Source organism: Populus alba, chromosome 14, assembly GCF_005239225.2.
Source record: "Populus alba chromosome 14, ASM523922v2, whole genome shotgun sequence".
Taxonomy (NCBI): Eukaryota; Viridiplantae; Streptophyta; class Magnoliopsida; order Malpighiales; family Salicaceae; genus Populus; species Populus alba.
Genome location: NC_133297.1, coordinates 3,243,039 through 3,264,490, shown reverse-complemented (window position 1 = coordinate 3,264,490; position 21,452 = coordinate 3,243,039). Strand labels below are relative to the sequence as shown.

The 21,452-nt window shown below is 35.6% G+C and overlaps 2 protein-coding genes across 2 annotated transcripts; both read right to left on the bottom strand.

Moving 5' to 3' along the window:
- Positions 1-10,289: 10,289 nt before the first annotated feature.
- LOC140954529 (uncharacterized) lies at positions 10,290-14,798 on the bottom strand. The gene is made up of 8 exons (XM_073404426.1): positions 13,913-14,798; positions 13,443-13,681; positions 13,322-13,361; positions 12,044-12,235; positions 10,832-11,824; positions 10,727-10,770; positions 10,460-10,685; positions 10,290-10,345 (listed from the first exon to the last, which is right to left on the bottom strand). Exons 1-8 carry the CDS (start codon positions 14,796-14,798, stop codon positions 10,290-10,292), a joined length of 2,676 nt encoding a protein of 891 aa, XP_073260527.1.
- Positions 14,799-15,596: 798 nt separating this feature from the next.
- Positions 15,597-17,550, bottom strand: LOC118034163 (strychnine-10-hydroxylase). Its single transcript, XM_035039377.2, has 2 exons — positions 16,526-17,550; positions 15,597-16,365 (listed from the first exon to the last, which is right to left on the bottom strand). The coding sequence occupies exons 1-2, from the start codon at positions 17,468-17,470 to the stop codon at positions 15,742-15,744; spliced, it is 1,569 nt and encodes a 522-aa protein (XP_034895268.1). The 5' UTR covers positions 17,471-17,550; the 3' UTR covers positions 15,597-15,741.
- Positions 17,551-21,452: the final 3,902 nt, after the last annotated feature.

Here is a 21,452-nt window from a genome sequence, read left to right as displayed (position 1 = left end):
GAACCTGCAAAAGCTGTTAACAAGTATGGAAGCAAATGACTTCAGCTGGTACCATCAGCAGAGGCTTTATACTCAGAACCTCAGTAAGGGAGAGCGAGCAACAGTGCGTTTCTTGCCCGGATTTCCAAGAAATCGGCGTCTGACCAAAAAAAGAACACAGATAGCGCCCGTAGACTTGCGATCATCAATACTACCAGAGCCCAATCTGCATATCTATAAAGCATGTAGAGCAAAAGAGGAGCCTCGAGTGATATGGAAACCATAAGATGCCGTACCTTTAAGATAACGTAAAATACGTTTGACAGCGGCTCAATAAAAAACTGTAGGAGCATGCATAACTGACAGACTACTGTTAACAGCAAAACATATATCTGGAACGGCGTGAAGGTAAACATATTGAAGAGCACCCACGATTTGACGAAATCGTGTAGGATTAGAGAATTAATGATCCGATAATAAAATGACTTTCAAAGGGGAGACTGGAGTATCAACTGGTTTGCAGGAAGTCATACCAGCTCGGGTGAGGATGTCAAGAATATATTTATGTTTGACGCAGCATTAAACCATACTGGCAAACTGAACTTAATACCCAGAAAAGTAGTGAACAACAACCTAAGTCACGAAGCTTGAAACTCAAAGCTGGAGTAACTGTTTAAGGTGATGGAGCATAGCAGAGTTGCTACCCGTGAGCAGAATATCATCAACATACACCAGGAGATAAAAGATATTAGTACCATCAGATAAGATAAACAGGGAGGTGTCAACCTTGGAAGCTCGAAAACCGATGGAGAGCAAAAAATCACTTAGACGAGTGTACCATGCTCTCGGTGCCTGTTTCAAAACATACAATGATTTGTGCAATCTGCACACATGAGATGAAAGAGAAGAGTCAACGAAACCTGGAGGCTGTTTCATGTAGACCTCTTCAGTAAGAACACCATTGAGGAAGGCATTATGAATATCAAGATGATGAATCTTCCAATTTCATGAAACCGCAATAGAGAAAACCAATCGGACATTGGCCTGCTTAATAACTGGACTGAAGGTTTCAGAATAATCAATACCTTCTTGCTGGGTAAAACCTCTAGCAACAAGGTGTGCTTTATAGCGCTCAATACTACCATCAACACGATGTTTGATCCGATATACCCATCTACTGCCAACAACGTTCATCGATGGATGAAATGGAACCAAAGACCAAGTGCGATTTTCGCGTAAAGCGGTGATCTCATCACACATAGCATTATTCCAAACTGCATACCGGTCAGCATCAGAGAATGCAAAAGGCTAAGAAGAGGGAGAATACAGTACCCGTGTGGTGGTAGAAGTAGCGCAGCGGAAGCAACCAGATTAGCTGTCTTTTCGGCTTGCCGCGGTCTAAGAGTCATAGGATGTCTGCTGTGTGTTGGTGGAGACGCAGGGGAAGACGGTTGTAGCGAGGAGACCTGTGGCAGCTGATAAGAAGACAAATCAACCATAAGTTGCAGACCAGCGGGAGAGGATGATAAAGAAGCAGCCTCAAGCACAGGACTGTTAGCAGAGGAGGGGCTGAAGGTAGAGACTGAAGCTGCAGGAGTGTTGGCCAGGGAGGGTGAAGCAGATGAGGGATTAGAAAGTGCCCCAAGACCATGAGAAGAGGAGACCAATTGACGATCTGAACCTGCATAATAAGGGTTAGATAAACAAGCATGGGATGATGGCCAAAGGATGGGTGGAGGCTGTGGTCGGGTAGCTGTTTGGAGTGGCAAAGCGGAATGTTGTGGGCTGTTTGGGTGGCTAGTGAAAGTGGGTAGCGATGGGTGGTTTAGCAAATTTGGGAGGGTGACAGTAGCGGGTGGGGTGGGGGTTGTGGTGGAGACCTTTGCAATATGTTTAGAATTATCAAATGGAAACACATGTTCATGGAAGCGGACATGACGGGAAATATAAATACGATGAGATGCAATGTCAAGACATCGATAACCAAGATGCGAGGAACTATATCCAAAAAACACACATGGAGAGGAACAAAAATCCAATTTATGATTATTATATGGACGCAGAAAAGGAAAACAGAGACACCTAAACAATCAAACAGAGAGCAATGGGCAAGAATAGGAGTAGGCATGTGATTTATAAGATAAACAGAGGTTTCAAAAGCATAATTCCAAAATCGAAAAGGTGCTTTACATTGCCCTAAAAGAGTAAGACCTGTTTCCACAATATGGCCTATGACCCGACGCTCTATTGTTCCATTTTGTTCATGAGTGTGGGGACAGATCAGACGATGATGAATACCAATGGTCTGAAAAAATGTTGATAGTTTTCGGTATTCACCGCCCCAATCAGTTTGAACAGATTTTATTTTTAAGGAAAATTGATGTTCGACAAGAGTTTGAAATTGATGAAAAACAGAGTAAACATCAGACTTGGCAACTAGAGGATAATACCATACATATTTAGTATAAGCATCAACGAAGATAACAAAATAACGATAGCCATCTGAAGAAAAAAGAGGAGCAGGACCCCATACATCACTAAAAAATTAATTCAAGTGGAGCAAGAAGTTTTTGTGACCAGTAGGTCCTAAAGACAAACACGATGATTTTCCTAAAGGATAACTTTGACATTGAAAATTAAGACGTTTGTTGTTACAAATAATCCTATTTTTTGAGATTAACAATTGAAAGATATGTGAAAGTAGGATGACCATAGTCGACGATGCCATAAATCAGCAGAGGCAGAAGTGTAGGGAGACCAATAGGCTTGAGGAACTGACGTGACGGAAGACTTGGTCAGGGCATAGAGACCATCTTTACTCTGACCTGAGAGAAGGACTTCATGGGTGTTGAAATCCTTGACATAAAACACACGAGGGTGAAATTCTGACAGTAGGTTGTTGGCCATAACCTCGCTGCTGGAATTGAGGGCAATGGGGAGCTGTATGGCCGAAATTCTGACACAGTTGGCAGCGTGGATTCTGCCCCCTATTACGCTGCCAAGAGCCCTGCCTATTGTCACCGAAGGAGGAGTTTTGGAAGCTGCGGTGATCAGGTCTGGAGCCAGCAAATCGGTTGCCTCTGCTATTGGACTAGTTGGGACGCCAGCCACCGTTGAAGCGGCCCCTACTACGGCCAGAATTGCCAAAAGTCTGGCACTGTGCAACAAGAGCAGAAGATGGAGTGCTGGGTATGGGCAGCAGAGGAGCATGTATGGCAGCAGAAGATTTGTGAAGAAATTCATGTGTGAGGAGATGGCTGTGAAGATCTGCATATGATAAAGGTTCAGCCTTGGTAATAAGACTGATAACTAAGTCTTTAAACTCTCCCCGAAGACCACGAAACACATATAAATTGAAATCTTCAAATGAAACTGGTCGACCAGCAGCGACCAATTCATCAAATAAGGCATTCTCTTTTTGCATAAATTGAGTTACTGATTCATCACCCTGTCGAAGATCCTGAAGAGAGTCGTGAAGTTGCATAATACGAGAGTTGGAGGTGGAAGCGAGAGCTCGCTCAAGAGTGCCCCAAGTTGAACAAGAACTTTGACAGCCAACAACAAGATGCAAAACTTCCATAGATAGGGAGGAAAGAAGAGCACTTTGAATGAGTTGGTCCTGTTGTTTCCAGGTTTGAAAAAACAGATTTACCTGAAGAGAGATACCATCATAGGCAAGAACATGTGTTGATGGACATGTGTTGGAGCCATCAACAAAACCAAAAACTCCTTGGCCTAGGAGATAAGGCAGCATTTGCATACGCCAATATAAATAATTGGTGTTTGTTAATTTGAGGGAGATGACTTGATGAGTGTGAGAAAGGGAGATAATACTTGCGGCAGTAGAGGCATCAAACGTGGGCTGCAAGAGGAGGCGTTCACCAGCCATGGCAGAGGAGAATCCAAGCAGTGACGTAGTAGAGGAAAGCAGAGGAGGCGCTGCAAGAGAAGAGGGCTGCACTGTCGGAGAAGAAGAAAGTTGGACTGTTGGTGATGCAGAATTTGAAGATGTATATGGTGGTTGTTCCATTGAAGAAGGGAGGTTGGGAGGCTATGAGAAGATTAGGTTTAATTTATTTTAGGGTTTTGTGACTCTGATACCAAGTTGAGAATAATGGAATGTGTTGGGTTGTGCCTTAGCCAACCTTCCTATTTATATAGAGGCAGTAGAACATTGCAGTAACTGTAATGATTACAACATCGTATATTAAAATCCTATTCTAATAAATACATGAGTAACTGTAATGATTATAACATCGTATATTAGAATCTTATTCTATAATACTGTGTATATATTGATAACTTCATGACCCTGGTTTTAAAAATATTTTTAAAAAAATTTAATTTTTTTTTTAATTTTAAATTAATATATTTTTAATATTTTTAAATTATTTTAATGATTTATATTAAAAATAATTTTTAAAAATTAAAAAAAAATTATTAACATATATTTTAACATAAAATATTATTTGAAAAGTAATCATAATTACATTGAAAAGAAATCTCAACATCTAGCATTCCTAGAAGAGATGTAGTATCAGTGGATTTGATTTAATAATTATAAAATGTAAATAATTGTTAATTATTTTAAAAAATAAATTAAAACAGGTCTTTTATTCCTGCACTAGACTTTAATACTAATACTTAGAAAGTATCCTTATTAAAAGATATAAGGATACTATAGAATTTAATTAGCATTGGAATTTTCAAACTAAATAAAAAAAGAAAAATTCTCAAATAGCATTAGCCGACGGCGGCAAGATACTATAGTTTATTGGAAAACGTGCTCACAAAATTGATTTGGCAATTAACTTATTATACCTAGGTAGAGTAGATTTGAGAATTAATCAATGAGGCCTACGGTCTGCCTAGCTCTATTTCTTACAGTCTGGAAAAGTCTTTAAGCGTGTTTCTTTAAATAAATAAGTGGGTTTTGAAATTTATGGTGGATTCGATTTTGGATTGGATTCCTTGATTTGACAGGTATTATTGAAAATCTTTACATGGATTTAATTGGAATCTTTTATTGAGCAATGTTGTTCAATAAATGCCGGCAAAAGAATTTGGACTTGCATTTGTTCGAACTTGTGCCTTGCCGAAATTTAGTGATAGATAACTGGGAAGAAAAAACTTATTTTGAATTTTTTAAAGCTTTGATTTTTTTGGTAAATTAATCAAAAAAAAATTAATAAAGCTATTTTAGACATTTCACACTACAACATTTAATAAATTTATCGTCAGAATTTTTCCATCAACATAAAATATATATTCCATCACTAATTAATTTATGTTGCAATGAAAGTTTTACATATATTGCTAATAAATTAGTCTTCCGATCTCTTGTTTGAAAAACAATAGTATTAAGCAGAATATTAATATATATAGTGCACCTATTAGTGGGATTGCTAGAAAAGAACGTGCTCAATATCCGTATATTTATAAAACAACTTTTTATATTTTAGATTTATATCATTGACCCGCACCATGTTGCGGGTCGGGTCAAATTTTATTTGAATATTAAAAAATTATTTAGATATTATTAATGTTTTTTTCTTGTAAAAACAATTTTAAATCATATGAGGGTTGATCCAATATAATCCAATTTAATTTACGAGTCCAAAAATAATCTATACAACTTATAAAAATATAATTTGACTAAAAAAATTAAAGATAATATTTTTTTAATATTACAATAACAACATATTTGATTGACTTGTGAGATCCGTGATCCAGATTATGAAAGTATAATAACCTCATAAAAAACAAATAAAAAAATATGAAACATAATTCTCAATCAAACCAATGTTAAAGGATAAAATTGAAAAAAAAATTGATTAAAAAGGGACTTAAAAAACGAGTTGAGTTAACCAATCAAACTCACGACTTAGATCATAAGACCGAGATAACTCCATGGAAAATAAATCGATAAAAAAAGAAATCAATTAAAAAGAAACATAAAAAAACAACCTAAGTCAATCCACCAAACCTATGACCCGGTTCATTTGACAAAAATAACATCATGGAAAGAAAATAAATAAAAATAGCCTAAATTAACCTATCGAATCCATGACTTTGGTCATGAGTTTGAGATAATCTCTTACAAAGAAAATAAAAAATATATATATAAAACGTAATTCTCCATCACCCTTGTTAGACCAAATGTTGAATGATGAAACTCAATTCCTAGGTTATGAGACTAAAATAACCTAATAAAAAATAAACTAAATTAAATCATGAAACTTTATTTTCAATATTACACAATATTAAATGATAAAATTAAAGGAAAAAATCAATTAAAAAAATGAATAAATTGGGTTAACCTGCGACTCGGGTCATGAGACAGGGACAACCCAATAAAAAAATTTCAATGTGGATGGCTCGGGTCATAAGACTAAGATAACCTATTAGAAAAAAAAATGATCCAATTTAACTGAGGTTAAAATGCCAAAACCAACCATCTTGATAGTGAGACTGAGATATCCTCATAGAAAAAAAATCAAAATAAATTATAAAATTTAATTCTCAACTAACCCAGTGTTGAATAAAAACTACTCAACTAAAAACAAGACACAAAAAACAACCTGAGTCTACTAAGGTTAACTCTTTAAGCATTATTTATGAGTCATGAGGCCAAAATAACATAATAGAAAATAAACAAATTAAATAAATTATAAAAATCTAAATCTCAATCAACCCATTAATGTTAAAGGATGGAATTGAAAAATTAAAGTGAATAAGAAAAAAAAAACTTGAAATAACTAGGTTAACTAAAACCCATAGTCCGTATTATGAGAGTGTGATAACTCAATAAAAAAAATAATCTAATATTAAATAATAAAATTAAAAAAAAACATAGATTGGAAAAAAAAAAAAAAAACAACGCTCTATTCAAATAAATAGTGTTTTGTGAGGAGGGGCATAGTAAAGCCTTTTTCATATCAAAATATTTAGTTTTTAATTAAAATCTTTATTTAATGGATTAAATTTTTTATGTTATTGATATGACATGTAAGACTATTGCATTGCCTATATTCAGAGTGTATTGGTTGACTTCATATAATAATGAATATACTAAATTGCATTTGGTATTCACTCTAACGATAGATTTGGTGTACTATTCATTACAATAGTGCACTAACTCTATGGTCTTGGCAAAAGAAAAGTTCATTGTCTTTGATTCAGTGGTATTTTAATCTTTTCACCTAGAACATTAGTTATTATTGATTTATTTATGGATATTTTTATTGATTCATCTTCTACTGAATGGTTAAGTAATGAAAATGCCCCTAGAATAATAATAAAAAAAACTAACATTGTTGGACAAGAATGTTATTATATTTATCTTCTAAATTGTATAGGGCAATTACACGATTGTCCTTGAGGTGAAAACAAATAGGTCATGCATATAGGGGTATTAGCCTTTTTTTCCTAAGGTTTTTTATAATTACTGAGGTTGGTCAAGGGTGATGATGTAATTTAACATTAAGTTAATATTTTTTAATTCAAAAAATTGTTGAGCATGTGCTATTAATATGCTAGTGTGTGAGAGGCACCACACACTTTGAGCAGCGCTAGCGGCATCTGTCGGAGGTGGAAAATTGTCGCCCATTGTCTCATTTTGTTATTTGTCGTGTCCTCTTCCTTTCTAGCCAATATGTATCATCTAAAGGTGGCTGGTTTATCTCTAGTGGCTCTCTTTTTTTTCCTTTTTTTTCTCTCTCCTGCCTGAAGAGATGCATGTTGGTCCGTATTTTTATGGTTTTTTCAGGTTTAGTCCTTTCAGTTTTGATTGTTTTTTTTTCTTTTGTTAAAGTTTTATTATTTGTCAATTTAATCCTTCAATTCTAATTTGTATATATAATTCTTTTCAATTAGGCCCTTCTACTTTTGAGTTCTTATTTTGTTCTTTTTTCCCTTTGTTAAATTTTTTATGCTTTCAATTTTATCCTTGAAGTCAACTTTATGATTTTTTTTTAATAATAATAAAAATTTCAATTTGGTCATTTTTCTTTTGATTTATTTGATTTTTTCCTTGGCCCTTTTGTCAATTTTTATGGTTTTTAATTGTATCATTCAAATAAAATGTATGGATTTGTTTTTAACAACAGCAACAATAATAATAGCAATAATGCTATTAATAATAATAGTGGTAATAATTGTGGTAATAAATAATAATATTAGTAATTTTATCCTTTAAAATAATTTTATGATTTTTGTTATTTTAATAACAATAACAGTAGTAGTAGTAATAGTAGTTGGAGCAATAATAGTAATAATAATGATAATAAGTAGTAGTCATTGTAAATGTAAAAGTAATAATATAAGTGATAATAACGATTATGATGATGATACTAATAATAATATTGATAATAATATTAATAATTATGATAATAATAGTATTTTATTATGATAATTAATAATGATGATTATTACTTATTCAATCATGTCTATATTTTTTACAAACTTTAATTTTGAAAGTTACCACACACATTAATAAGAAATTAGTTACATGACCTGCGTGATGCCATGGGTCATTTATTTTTTTTGTGTAAAAAATATAAAAAAAAAAAATTAAGATTTAAAAGTGTTAGGTGTTTTTGCAAAGCTATACCCAAGAGTCTTGGGTTTGGTTGGAACACGTGACCTAAGAGTAATATTTATAATATTAATAATAACATTAAACTTGCATGACCCAAATTTAAGTGAGCCTGACTGGAACACTGGACTCAAGAATATTAGATATGGGTCTGGCTATAAAGTTGTGTCATAAAAGTGTGATAATTAAATAGATTAATTAAAAAGAAAAAAACAAAGAAAAAAAACCAATAGGAAGAAAAAAACTAATGAAGTAAAAGAAAAAAAAATCTGAATTAATTGGGTTAACCCTTCAAACCAGGTTAACTCATAAAATCTGGGATTTGCATCATGAAAGTTTGATAATTAAATAGAAAAAAAAAATTAACGAGTTTACCTAGAATTAACTAGGTTAACCCATCAAACCAAGTTAATTCGTTAAGCTCAGGATACGTGTTATGAAAGTCTAACAACTAAATTGAAAAAAATTTAACATTAACAAACTAAACTAAACGAAAAAAATTAATTAAAAAGAAAAAAAATCCGAGTAAATTCATCAAATCAGGTTAACCCATCAAACCCGGGATCCGTATAATGAAAATTTGATAACTAAATAAAAAAAAATAACATTAACAAACTAAATCAAACAAAAAAAATTAAATAAAAAAAAGACAATTCTATAATAATAATAATAATAATAATAATAATAAGTGAAAGGCGTGGGGAAGTTACAGTAATTTTCCCATACCTTGTAGAGTATTACTTAATAGGGTTCGGTAGAAATTTATGGATTTTGGGTGGCTCTTCTATCTAGATTGGGCTAATAATTAGTATAAAAAAATTTATTATGTCATTTTCTAGCAATTATTCTATATATTTAGAGGGACCTTATTTTATGTCTTTTCATAATATAACATGAAATTAAAATGTGTTAATTCAAATTTAGAAAACTTTAATTATTAAATTAATGATGATGGTCCTGTTAATATTAGTAGTGGTTGTTTATTTATGATTACTATTAGTTGCAGCAAACAAATTTGTCAAGTCAGGTTTCAGGTTAATTATTTGTAAATTATAAATTAGTGGTATTACATATTATTTTAGAAATATTATTAATTATATTGTTTTTCTTATCCAAGTTTAGTAAACATTGAGGCTTTATCTGAGTTTTTCTTCCATAAAAATATTTATAAGAGGCAATGATATGAGTGAGCATCAATTGAAACGATTCAGTTTGGACTAAGAAATTTATGTGAATTATTTTTTTTTTCAAAATCTTAAACTGAATCATCCAAATAAAATAATCAAGTTGATTCATCGTTCAATTTAATTTTATATTTTAAAATCAAATAAGTTAAATTTAATTCATGGACCTATTTTCTTAGATGTTTTAATATAATGGACCTCTGTTTATAATAAGTTTTATTTATTTATTTCAGTTTAATTTAGCTCAATTTGGTTTTGTTTTGTTCAGTTTGGTTAGGTTTTTTTATTTTCTAAAATCTAAAATTGATTTATATCAAAAAATAAAATAAAAATCCAATCAGAATTATTCAAAAAACTGTTGAAAATAAGATAAACGAATGCTGGGAAGAATAATAACAGAAGTTTTATTCCATCTGTGTTACTTTATCAGAGTTTACAATGAGAATATATATATACAAATACGTAGCTAGAAAATAGGAGCTGCAAGTGATTGAGTCCAACTCAATCAGTTCATCTACACAATCTCAATTCTAGAGGATAATCTTCAGCAGTGGATCAACATCAGCAACAAGTAGATAGTCTTCAACTGTGAATCAACATTAGCAGCAGATTAACTTTATCTGATGAAGATCAACTTCTTCTTATCTTTTCAACACTCCCCTTCAAGTTGGAGCATGAATATTGAGAATGTTCAACTTGCCTGATAATTTCTTGAAATTGTCTCCCCCTAATGCCTTGGTGAATATATCTGCTAGTTGAAGATAGGAGGGAACGAATTTTGTAACAATTTGACCTGCTTGTATCTTTTCTCTCACAACATGGCAATCAATTTCTATATACTTTGTGCGTTCATAATAGACCGGATTTGCAGCAATATGAAGTGCTGCTTGATTGTCACAGAATAAAGTGATTGGTTTTAAAGGGACCTGTAGATCTTTAAATAAGCATCGAAGCCAGGTGAGTTCACATGTTGCGGCAGCCATAGACCTGTACTCAGCTTCGGCAGATGACCTGGAGACTGTTTTATGTTTTCTTGTCTTCCACGAGATGAGAGAATCTCCAAGAAATACACAGTAACCAGATGTAGATCTTCTTGTCATAGGACAATTTGCCCAATTGGCATCACAGTAAGCTCTTAGTTGCAGAGAGCTGCTGGAAGAGAATAATAAGCCGTTACCTGGGTTGTTCTTTAAGTATCTTATTACACGAAGAGCAGCGTCCCAATGAGGTTTTCTTGGTGCATGCATAAATTGGCTTAAGATGTTGACAGAATACATGATATCTGGTCTAGTAATTGTAAGATAGATTAATCGCCCTACCAATCTTCTATAGTGTGAAGCATCATTCAATATCTCACCTTGATCATTAGTGAGCCTCAGATTTTGTTCCATAGGAAAATCAACGGGTTTAGCTCCAAGAAATCCAACATCATCAATAATTTCCAGTGTGTATTTTCGTTGAGATATAACTATTCCAGCCTTTGATCTTGCCACTTCTAGTCCGAGAAAATACTTCAGCTTACCAAGATCTTTTATGTGGAATTGTTTTTGAAGAAACAACTTGATATCTTGGATAACACTGTCATTGTTCCCAGTAATGATTATATCATCTACGTAGATAAGAACAATGGTTAGAGTAGAACATTTTTCTTGCACAAAGAGAGAATGATCTGAGTGTGATTGAGAGAACCCAACCGTTTTAATGGCGTCTGAGAATTTAGCAAACCAGTTTCTGGGCGCTTGTTTGAGTCCATACAAGGACTTATAAAGCCGGCATACAACCTTCTCCCCTTGTCGGCGAAGTCCTGGTGGTGGAGTCATATAAACTTCCTCATGTAAATCACCATGGAGGAAGGCATTATTAACGTCCATCTGGAAGAGAGGCCAATTACGGACTGCTGCCAAGGCAAGAAGACAGTGAACTGTAGTTAACTTTGCAACTGGTGCAAAAGTTTCATGATAGTCCAAGCCTTCTTGTTGATTGAAGCCCTTGGCTACTAACCGTGCTTTATAACGTTCCACAGTTCCATCAGATTTGTATTTGATTCGGAAAACCCATTTGCTGCCTATGGGACGACAATGTAATGGTAATGAAACCAGAGACCATGTTTTCTGATTTTAAAGTGCAGTGAGCTCAGTTCTCATTGCTTCACACCACCTAGGATCATTGAGTGCCTGCTCATATGTTGTTGGTTCAAGAGTGTTAGTAATGTTGTTAATAAATATCTAATGAGAAGGGGATAAGGACTGGTAGGAAATAAAGCTTGATAATGGATATTGAGTACCTGACCGTGAAGAGGCTGACTTGTTTGTGGATGCAGAGAGTTGTGACATACCAACTTGACCACAATGAAAATCACGGAGCAGAACAGAGGTTTGTCGTGGCCGATCACTGCGACGTAGAATAGGAGTAGGTGTGTTTGGTGTTGGAGAAGGAGAAGATTGTGTGGGAATGGATGATGGTGATGATGGAGAGTCTGAAGAGGGAGGGGAAGATAATGGGGTGGAAGGGGTCTCGGTTGGTGAGGGAAAAAAAATTAATGGTTGTGGAATTGAGTTGTCATTAGGATCAGGAAGGATGGTGGTCAGAGATGGTTTTTGAGAGGAATCGACCGAAGTGTGATTTATGAAAGGAAATGTATTTTCATGAAAAACAACATCGCGACTAGTGAAAAACTGTCGAGTGGTAAGATCATAAACACGATATGCTTTTTGATTAGAAGGGTATCCAACAAAAATACATCGACGAGCTCGTGGTGAAAATTTGGTCAATGGTTGTAAGTTGGTGGCATAACAGAGACAACCAAAAGCACGAAGATGTGTATATATGGGTGGTTTTCCATATAGGAGTTCATATGGTGACTTGTGATTCAAAACTGGGGTGGGAAGACGATTTATGAGATAGGTGGCAGTGAGCAAGCTCTCTCCCCAAAATTTTAATGGTAAATTTGCTTGGAATCTCAAGGCACGACCAACATTGAGTAGGTGTCTGTGTTTTCGCTCTACAACACCATTTTGTTGAGGTGTGTAAGGGCATGAATTTTGGAGTAAAATGCCATGAGTGGAAAAAAAGGGCTTTAAGGAGATAAATTCCAGCCCATTATCACTTCGTATATTTTTAACTTGACAGTTAAATTGAGTGTGGACAAAAGTGATAAATGATTTTAACAGCCCTTGTGTTTCAGATTTGAATTTCATAAGAAAAATCCAAGTAAAACGAGTGTAGTCATCCACGACAGTTAAAAAATAATGTGCACCAGAGTGTGTTTCAGTCTTTTGTGGACCCTAAATATCACAGTGTATAAGCTCAAAAAATTTAGTACTTTGAATAGAACTTATGGGAAAGGATAACCTGGTTTGTTTTGCCAAGGGACAAACTTCACATGAATGTTGCGAATCATAAACAAAAGATGGAATTAATTTTAACAGGAACTGAGAGGGTAATTTTGATGGATGTCCTAATCTGTTATGCCAAACAGCTCCTGATGGAAAAGAGACTTGATATGATTTTGTTGAAGAGGAATGTGATTCTGATTGTGGCATAAGGTAGTATAGTCCCTTACTCTGCTTCCCCAGGCCAATCATCCTCTTCGTAGCTAGGTCCTGCAATATACAGAAAGTGGGAAAAAAATGGACAGAACAATTAAAAGCATATGTGAGTTGGCTGACTGAAAGTAAATTCACATGAAATGAGGGTGCACAAAGAACATCATGGACATGTAGGCTTTTGGTAACATGTGCAGAACCAGCACTTGTAATTTTTGCATAGGAACCATTCGGCAAGGTGACTTGAGAGAACATAGGAACAATGTCTTTATTAATAACTGAAGTGGCTATATGGTTAGTGGCACCACTGTCAATGATCCATTGTAAAGCCTCAGCATTTTGGGTCGTGAAAGATGAGCAAAAAGGAGTGATATTACCTGTATAATTTGCAGATACAGTGGACTTTTCGGCTTGAAAGAAAGCTTTGATTTGTGAAAATTCTTCAGGAGTGAATTGAAGAGGCTGATCAGAGGTTTGAGCCGACTTGATGTTGGTGTGAAATGAGTCAATTCCTGTTTGGTTTGCAGCAGCTTTTTAAGCTCGATTGCGAGGCTGCACATTCTTGCCATGAAGAGCGTGACCGGTGGGAAATCCAATCAAATAAAAACATCTCTCCACTGTATGTGTAGTTCCATCACAGTAGGTGCAGTGAAGTCGTTTCTTTGATCCTTGCATAGTTGATGAGCCAGACATCCAATTTCGAGAGAAATCTCGTCGCTGTGAAGTAGAACCTGATCTTTTTACATTCATGGCATGAACCTGTTCAGTAACTTTGTGCTCAACCAGTCCTCTTTGCTTTTCTTCCTCACACAAGAGTGAATATGCTTTCTTAACAGTTGGTAAAGGTTGCATGAGCATGATTTGCCCTCTAATGGCTGAATAGTTCTCGTTCAATCCCATAAGGAACTGGCCAAGTCTCATCTTTTCTTCAATGTTTGACAGTTGTTTCATTCCACCACATGTGCACTGAATTGTTGGACTGGACATTTTCAATTCATCCCATAACGTTTTTATCTTGGTGTAATATGTGAAGATGGAATCCTGATTTTGCTGCAATTCTACTATGGAACGTTGAACTTGATAATGATGAGAAAAATTACCTTGTGAGAATCGTTCTTGTAGATCCAACCAGATTTCAGAAGGGGTTTCAACATAGAGAACACTATTGGCAAGCTCTTGGTTTAAGGAGTTAAGAATCCAAGAGAGAACCATATCATTGCATCGTTGCCATAACATGTATTTAGGATCAGATTCTCCTGGTATAAGTATGGTTCCATTGATGAATCCCAACTTGTTTTTGGCGCTGAGACTTATTAGCATGGAATGTCTCCACATTGCATAATTGGTTCCATCAAGAACTTTTGGAACAAGAGTCATGCTTGGATGATCTGATGTATGAATGAAAAAGGGATCAGAAGGATCAATGGTTAAAAAGAACATGTTCTGAAGGGTAGTGTTTTGGTTAATACTGGTTGAATCAGTATTGTCCTCCATTGGAGGTTTTGCGGAAGCTTGGTTAATATGTTTAAGATTTCATGTGCTCTGATACCATGAAAATAAGATAAACGAATGCTGGGAAGAATAATAACAGAAGTTTTATTCCATCCGTGTTACTTTATCAGAGTTTACAATGAGAATATATATATACAAATACGTAGCTAGAAAATAGGAGCTGCAAGTGATTGAGTCCAACTCAATCAGTTCATCTACACAATCTCAATTCCAGAGGATAATCTTCAGCAGTGGATCAACATCAGCAACAAGTAGATAGTCTTCAACTGTGAATCAACATTAGCAGCAGATTAACTTTATCTGATGAAGATCAACTTCTTCTCATCTTTTCAACAACTGTTTAATTCGATTAATTTTAAATCAACTTTAATAAATATTCGGAATGATTCGACTAATTTCCTTGCGCCTAAACAACGACAGATCACCACGACAGCACCATAACAATAACAGTATAGCATCGCCAAATAGCTGACAGATCACTGCTCTTTGGGCTGGAGTTTTAGCCTTGTTAATCATGCCAGTATTTAGAATGGGCAATCAGAGCCCATCACGAGGATTAAAAGTGGGTAATCTTTGCCTGCCGCCATTGCTTGGTTTCCTTAACTCGATCGTTTCCAGATTTCATTGGGGAGGTGGGATTTTTAAACTATCCCACTACAAGAAAGGACGAGTAGAAATGTGTCTCCACTGAAATCGAAGCATATCCATATGTAGGGAAAACTCTCTAATCCAATACTTGTGACACACTGCTGAAAGAATCAGACGCAACTAGGAGAAGAATTTCCAAAGCAAAATCACCTGTCAATATCATGGCCTTATTATATTAAGAGACTTATTTTTCTTACAAGAACAGCCAATTAAGGGGTTGGACAGCATATAGAAGTGAGACAGATTTATATATGACAAGCATTCTATTTCTCAAAATCTATTCATAAACAGAAGCAGGCAAGCGTGGTTTGACTAGAACTTGAAGGGGGGTAGCCTGGCTGCAAGTTAGCCCAGCAGTTCCAGTCATATCAATCGGTGCATTTGATGGAGGTGAGATTTCAAAAGCTTGGAGGATACTCGCCAGCACTAAATGACTCATTCGGAGTCCCAAAGTCGCCCCAGGACAAGCTCTTCTACCGGCACCAAATGGGATGAGCTCAAAATGTTGACCCTTGACATCAACAGCCTTGTGCGAACCAAGCAACCTCTCTGGCTTGAACTCTGTTGGGTTGGGCCACACTCGTGGATCCCTTTGGATCTTATGAATGTTCAATAGTAACCGAGTGCCTGCAGGGACATAGTAACCACCTATAGTGCAGTCTGCAGTGAATTCGCGGAATCCTCCAAGTGGACCTGCTGGGTATAACCTGAGTGCTTCTTTGACACAAGCTTGGAGATATGTTAGCTTCTCGATGTCCGATTCATTCACTAGTCTTTCCTTGCCAACATGAACATCCAGTTCTTCTTGAGCATTCTTCAATGCAACGGTATTGTTCAGCAATAACGACAGTGCCCAAGTTATAGTGACAGTTACAGTATCAGTGCCCCCTATAATGAGAGACTGCAATATACATCTCCTATAATCAGATATGTGTGTGTTTGAACTGATAAAAGCATATAACATCATATTAAGTGCAAAATTAGGGAATTGAAATATATATTAGTTACTAAAATACGGGGGAATTTTTCTCTAAATCAAACGTAAGGCATTAAGTGTGTACCAGGGATGTGGCCTTGCGAACTGTATCAGCGTCATAACCAGCCAAGTTGATACCATCAAGAGCATATAGCATCACGTCCATAAAGTCTTGCTCTTTGTTAGCTGATTCACCTGAATCTCTCTTCCTGCGATGCTCCTCTAGCCATTCGTCAAAAATATTGTCCAATTCCTCAGCATTTCTCTTCATGGCTTTCTCATATCCACCCCAATCCAACCACCCCAAAAATGGAACTGCGTCCCTTAATACAAACAACCCCGTCAAGTGAAAGAATTCCCTCATCGCCCTCTGGCATCGGCGCGCCTCATTTTCCTCAGTAACAATACCAGCATCATAGTATCGTTTTCTTGCAATCATCCTGAGCATCACGTTTAAATTCATGTCAGCAGTCCACTGGTTCATGTTAACCAGAATTTGGCTTTCCACATTTTTATCCTTTGAGTACCATAGCTTGTATAGTTCTTTAACTGAGACCTCAACCTCAGAGGCCCTAACATGTTTCAGTAGCTCAAGTCTGCGGTTGGAGAGTAGTTCTGACGCAACTATTTTACGAATTCCCCGCCAGAATTCTCCATATGGAGAGAACCCAAAACTGGCAAAGTTGTAGCCCAAAATTTTTGAAGCTGTGAGTTTGGAGCGAGAACTTACAATTGCATCGTTGGTGGTGAATAGTTCCTTAGCCAACTCCCAGCTACTAACCACCAAAGCTGGGTACATCCCTATCCTAATGGTAAAAATAGGTCCATATTTGTCAGCTAAGGCTCCTAATCTTAAGTGGGGAAGCTCAGCTCCTGCTAACAAGGGAAGGTGACCTATAATAGGCCAGGCACCGCCAGCTTCTGGTGCTAATTTGGTCTTGGAAGATTTGGACCTCCTTAGCAGGTAGCATGAAAAGAGTACTATAGCAGTTAGTATGAGAGTGCTTAGGTATGGGAGAAGGATATCCATAGTGTTTTGTTTAATCAATCTATCAATGGTGGAATATTTCGTGATGAAGCATAAATAGTAATACACACTTCTCTTTTGACTAGCTAGAAGCACACTGAATGAGAAAAAAAAAAATAGAAAAAAAGTATATAGGCAGTGATGGATAATAGGATAATGGTTGTTTTATAAAATAATTTATGTTTGTAATTATATTAAAATAATATATTTTTAAAAAAATTATTTTTAACATTAATATATTTAAATGATTTAAAAACATAAAATAAATAAATAAATAAAAAATTACCTGAACCATATTCCCAAATATTATCATAGTTAATAAATCTGATTGTCTAGGCTTAAAAACAATAGTTATTTTTATAAAATTATTAAAATATCAAGATGATTTTTTTATGCACAATTTTTAAATACCGGTAAGATTTTAATTAAAATAATTTTTTATTGTTAAAAATAACTATATGATCATAACTGTTGGTTGGACTATACATAAATAAATTATTTTTAAAAAATTAATAATATAGTTTTAGCTCTTGTATCACACACATCATGTTTTTTCTTCTTCTTTTTTCCAGTCATTTGTAGGTCACCATGACATGAGGGTTAATTTTCTTAATCTAATAATTTTATTCAGCTTTTAGAATGAACTGAGGATTAGTTGGGTAGTGATCACCCATATCAATATTTATTTTCGAGGAAGAGAAAAACAAAGCAGAAGTTACTGCAAAAAGTTGCCTGAAATCTTATCCAAACACCACTGAGCAATTTATTATACCAGCTGGGGCAGAGGAAGGTGTAACGATTTGACCAAAATTCTCCTTGCTTCTCACCCTCTGCAGATCACGAGACTACAGTATTGTGTTACATCATGTTCTTTAAAAATATTTTTTAATTAAAATAGTTTTTTATTTTTAATATTAATAAATCAAAATTATAGAAAACGTCTAAAGAAATTAATTTAATATTGCTTTAAACGAAAAATTATTCGGAAAGCAGAAACTTTAACGGGGAATTCTCCTTTGCAAAAAGACTCCAGGTCAAAATTCAATTGGTAGATAAGGATGAAAGAATTGGTAAGAGATGGCGGCTGATTTCTTCGTTTAAATATATATTTTTTTGCAGAAATCTCAAAAAAGAAATCCTTAATTTATTAATTGTGCTAGTTTGAAAGAAACACCCATGATTGTGATCTCATTAGACTTTAAAACCACCCCCGGACCTGTTTTAATAAATTTATAATAATAATTAAAAAAAAAAGTAATTGTCAAGGGGGTAATCCTAACCTTTAAGCTGATGTATTGGGCACTAAATTTAACCTTCCAATTGCCTAGATGGTAAATTTTACATTCCAAGCAAAGATGGTAAATTTCTGTTATAATAATTTGCCTCATTTTATGTAATATTATGAAATATTGTTAAAGAATAATATAAATTTTATCTTTTTATAATATATTTTATATTATTTTTTAATATATTTTTTAAATAAAAAAATTATATAGACCCATCCATGTTACTCTATGTTATATTATTAATTAAATTTTAACTACATTTCACACTTACAAGGCCTCTGATTGTCCAAGGGCCTAGTGCTCGGGCTCAAGTAATAGCTGGTGAATTCAGCGACATATTCAAACTGGCCTCTTATCTTAGTGCTCCATCATGGTAGCATCAATTTTCTCAGTTATCAGTTGGTCTTGCCTCATTAAGGCTTTCACTTGATGTGTTTGTTAATGAGTAATATAAATTATTTTTGATATTTAATATAATAATTTAAATTATTAAATTGAATTTATTTTTTGATATAATATAGAGTATCTTGTTTATTAAACATGTCGCACGTGTACGACGCTGCGGCGATTGCCCACCACCAACCCTTCATGATGGTGTTGATGTTTATCTATCTATTGTGGAAAACAAGGTGAGACAAGGAATTCTTTGTCTCTAAGTAGTAAAAAAATGACCGGGAGTCGCCAACTAGTATTCTGGTTACTAGGAACCCTTACTGGTCTTTAGAGATCAGGTACGGAGACTGGTTGCGTAAAGGGAAGGTGTTAGCACCCCAACTACGCCCTACCTAAGGTAGGCTGCATTGTTTTGTCTAATAAAATCTAAGTCATGTTTTGGTTTCTTATTGTTCAGAATATGCATTACGTGTAATGTCATACCCCGGATTATATTGTCCGAAAAAAGAAATTAAATATCCGAAATACGCATTACGTGTAATGTCATGCCCCGGATACTCAGAGATAAACAAAATAAAATTTTTGTTTGTTTTTGAAATTTTGGCCAATGTTCTCTTGACTTTAATAAACTGGTTATTAAAGCCAAATACATGCTAAATATTGATTTTTTGATGTATATAAAACACAACATGATTTTTTAGCTTGGAGACACTTGGTCGTACGCACAAAAAAACAATTTTTTTTTTTTTTTGTATTTTGTATTTTTGAAAGTTTTGACGAAAACCGGGTATTTTAACATCGGATTTTTGTATTTTTTAACAACAAAAATCTGCTTGATATTAATAAGAAATACACGGGAAACTTGTAAAATTACAAACAACTATATTTTTTGAAAAAAATCTCTCTTCTTTTTTTTTTTTTTAATTTTAAAAAAAAAATAAAAAAAAAAAATAATTGGGCCGGATCTGGCCCAACCATCCTGGGCTGGGCCTGACCCGGCCCAAATACTGTGGGCTGGACCCAACCCAGCCGCGTGGGCTGGGCTGATGTTCCAGCCCACCAGCCGAAAGGCTGGTTACTGTGTTCAGCAACACAGTAACCAGCAAATAATAAGGTAGTTACTGTGCCCAGCACAGTAACTACCGAATTATTTTCATTTTTTGCTGCAGAACGTGATTCACGTTCTGCATGCAAAAAATGAAAACAGCAGGGAATATACAAACGAAAGGCAGTGGGGGGAAGACGATTACCTGGAGCGGTAGCGACGCTGGAGGCAGCGGGGGCGGCAGAGGTGGTGGAATAGTCGGCTACTGTCTCCTCTGTTTCCCTTCTCAGTTACTTTCCTCTCAGTTTTTTCCGTTGTTCCCTCTCTCTGTTCTGCTCCTCTTCTTCTTCTCTGGTTCTGCGGTGGCGATGGCAGTGTCGATGATGCAGGATGGCGGTGGCAGCTGCTGTTGCACTTCTTCTCCGGTATTTCTTCCTCTGTCACTTTCTGTTCTCCTTCTTCAGTATCTCATTTTCTCTCCTCTGCCGTTCCCAAAACTCCTTCCCAGCTTGCTCACTTTTTTCCTTTTCTTTCTCTCTTTCGGTTTCTCAGACAAAACCCAACGTTCTCTCTCTTGGTTTCCCTTCAAAACGTTCACAGCTTTCCCCCCACTCTTCTTCCCTTCTTCCCCCTGTAACACTCCTCTCAGGTGGTTCCCAGTTTTCCCTTCTCTCCTTAGTCTTTCTCTCTTTCGGTTTCTTTCAAAAAAACTTCTCGGTTCTCTCTCTCGGTGTTTTCAAAAAATCAATCACAGCTTCTCTCCCTTTTCCTTCCTTTTTCTCTTTCGGTTTCTCCAACAAACGTTCACAGCTTTCCCCTCTTCCCTCTTTTTTTTCATTTGCACTCCCTCCTCTGGTATTTATAGGCAGAGGAGGGAAGGGCCACCTTACCCCTGCCATGGTGCAGGGTAAGGTGAGCCGGAGATCACTCGCAGCTTTCGGCGCCTGACTTTTCATCATGGTGGCGTGTGGCAGGGTCTGTGTAGGCATGGGTCGTGGCCGGCTTTTCTGGTTTTAGGAGAGAGGGAGAGGACCGAAAGGCAGGGGAGCATTTCTTCTTCTTCCCCTGTTCCCTGCGTGTGCAGGGGAAGAAGAAGAACTTATGGTGCCGTTCAAAACAGCACCGTAAACCTCTTTCTTTTTTTTTTTTTTTTTTTTTAACATTACATGAAACGGCGCCGTTTTGCCCAAAACGCGCCGTTTCATTTAAAAGGAAAATGGCGCCAAAATGCATCAATTTCAGTTCAGCCCTTCAATTTGCG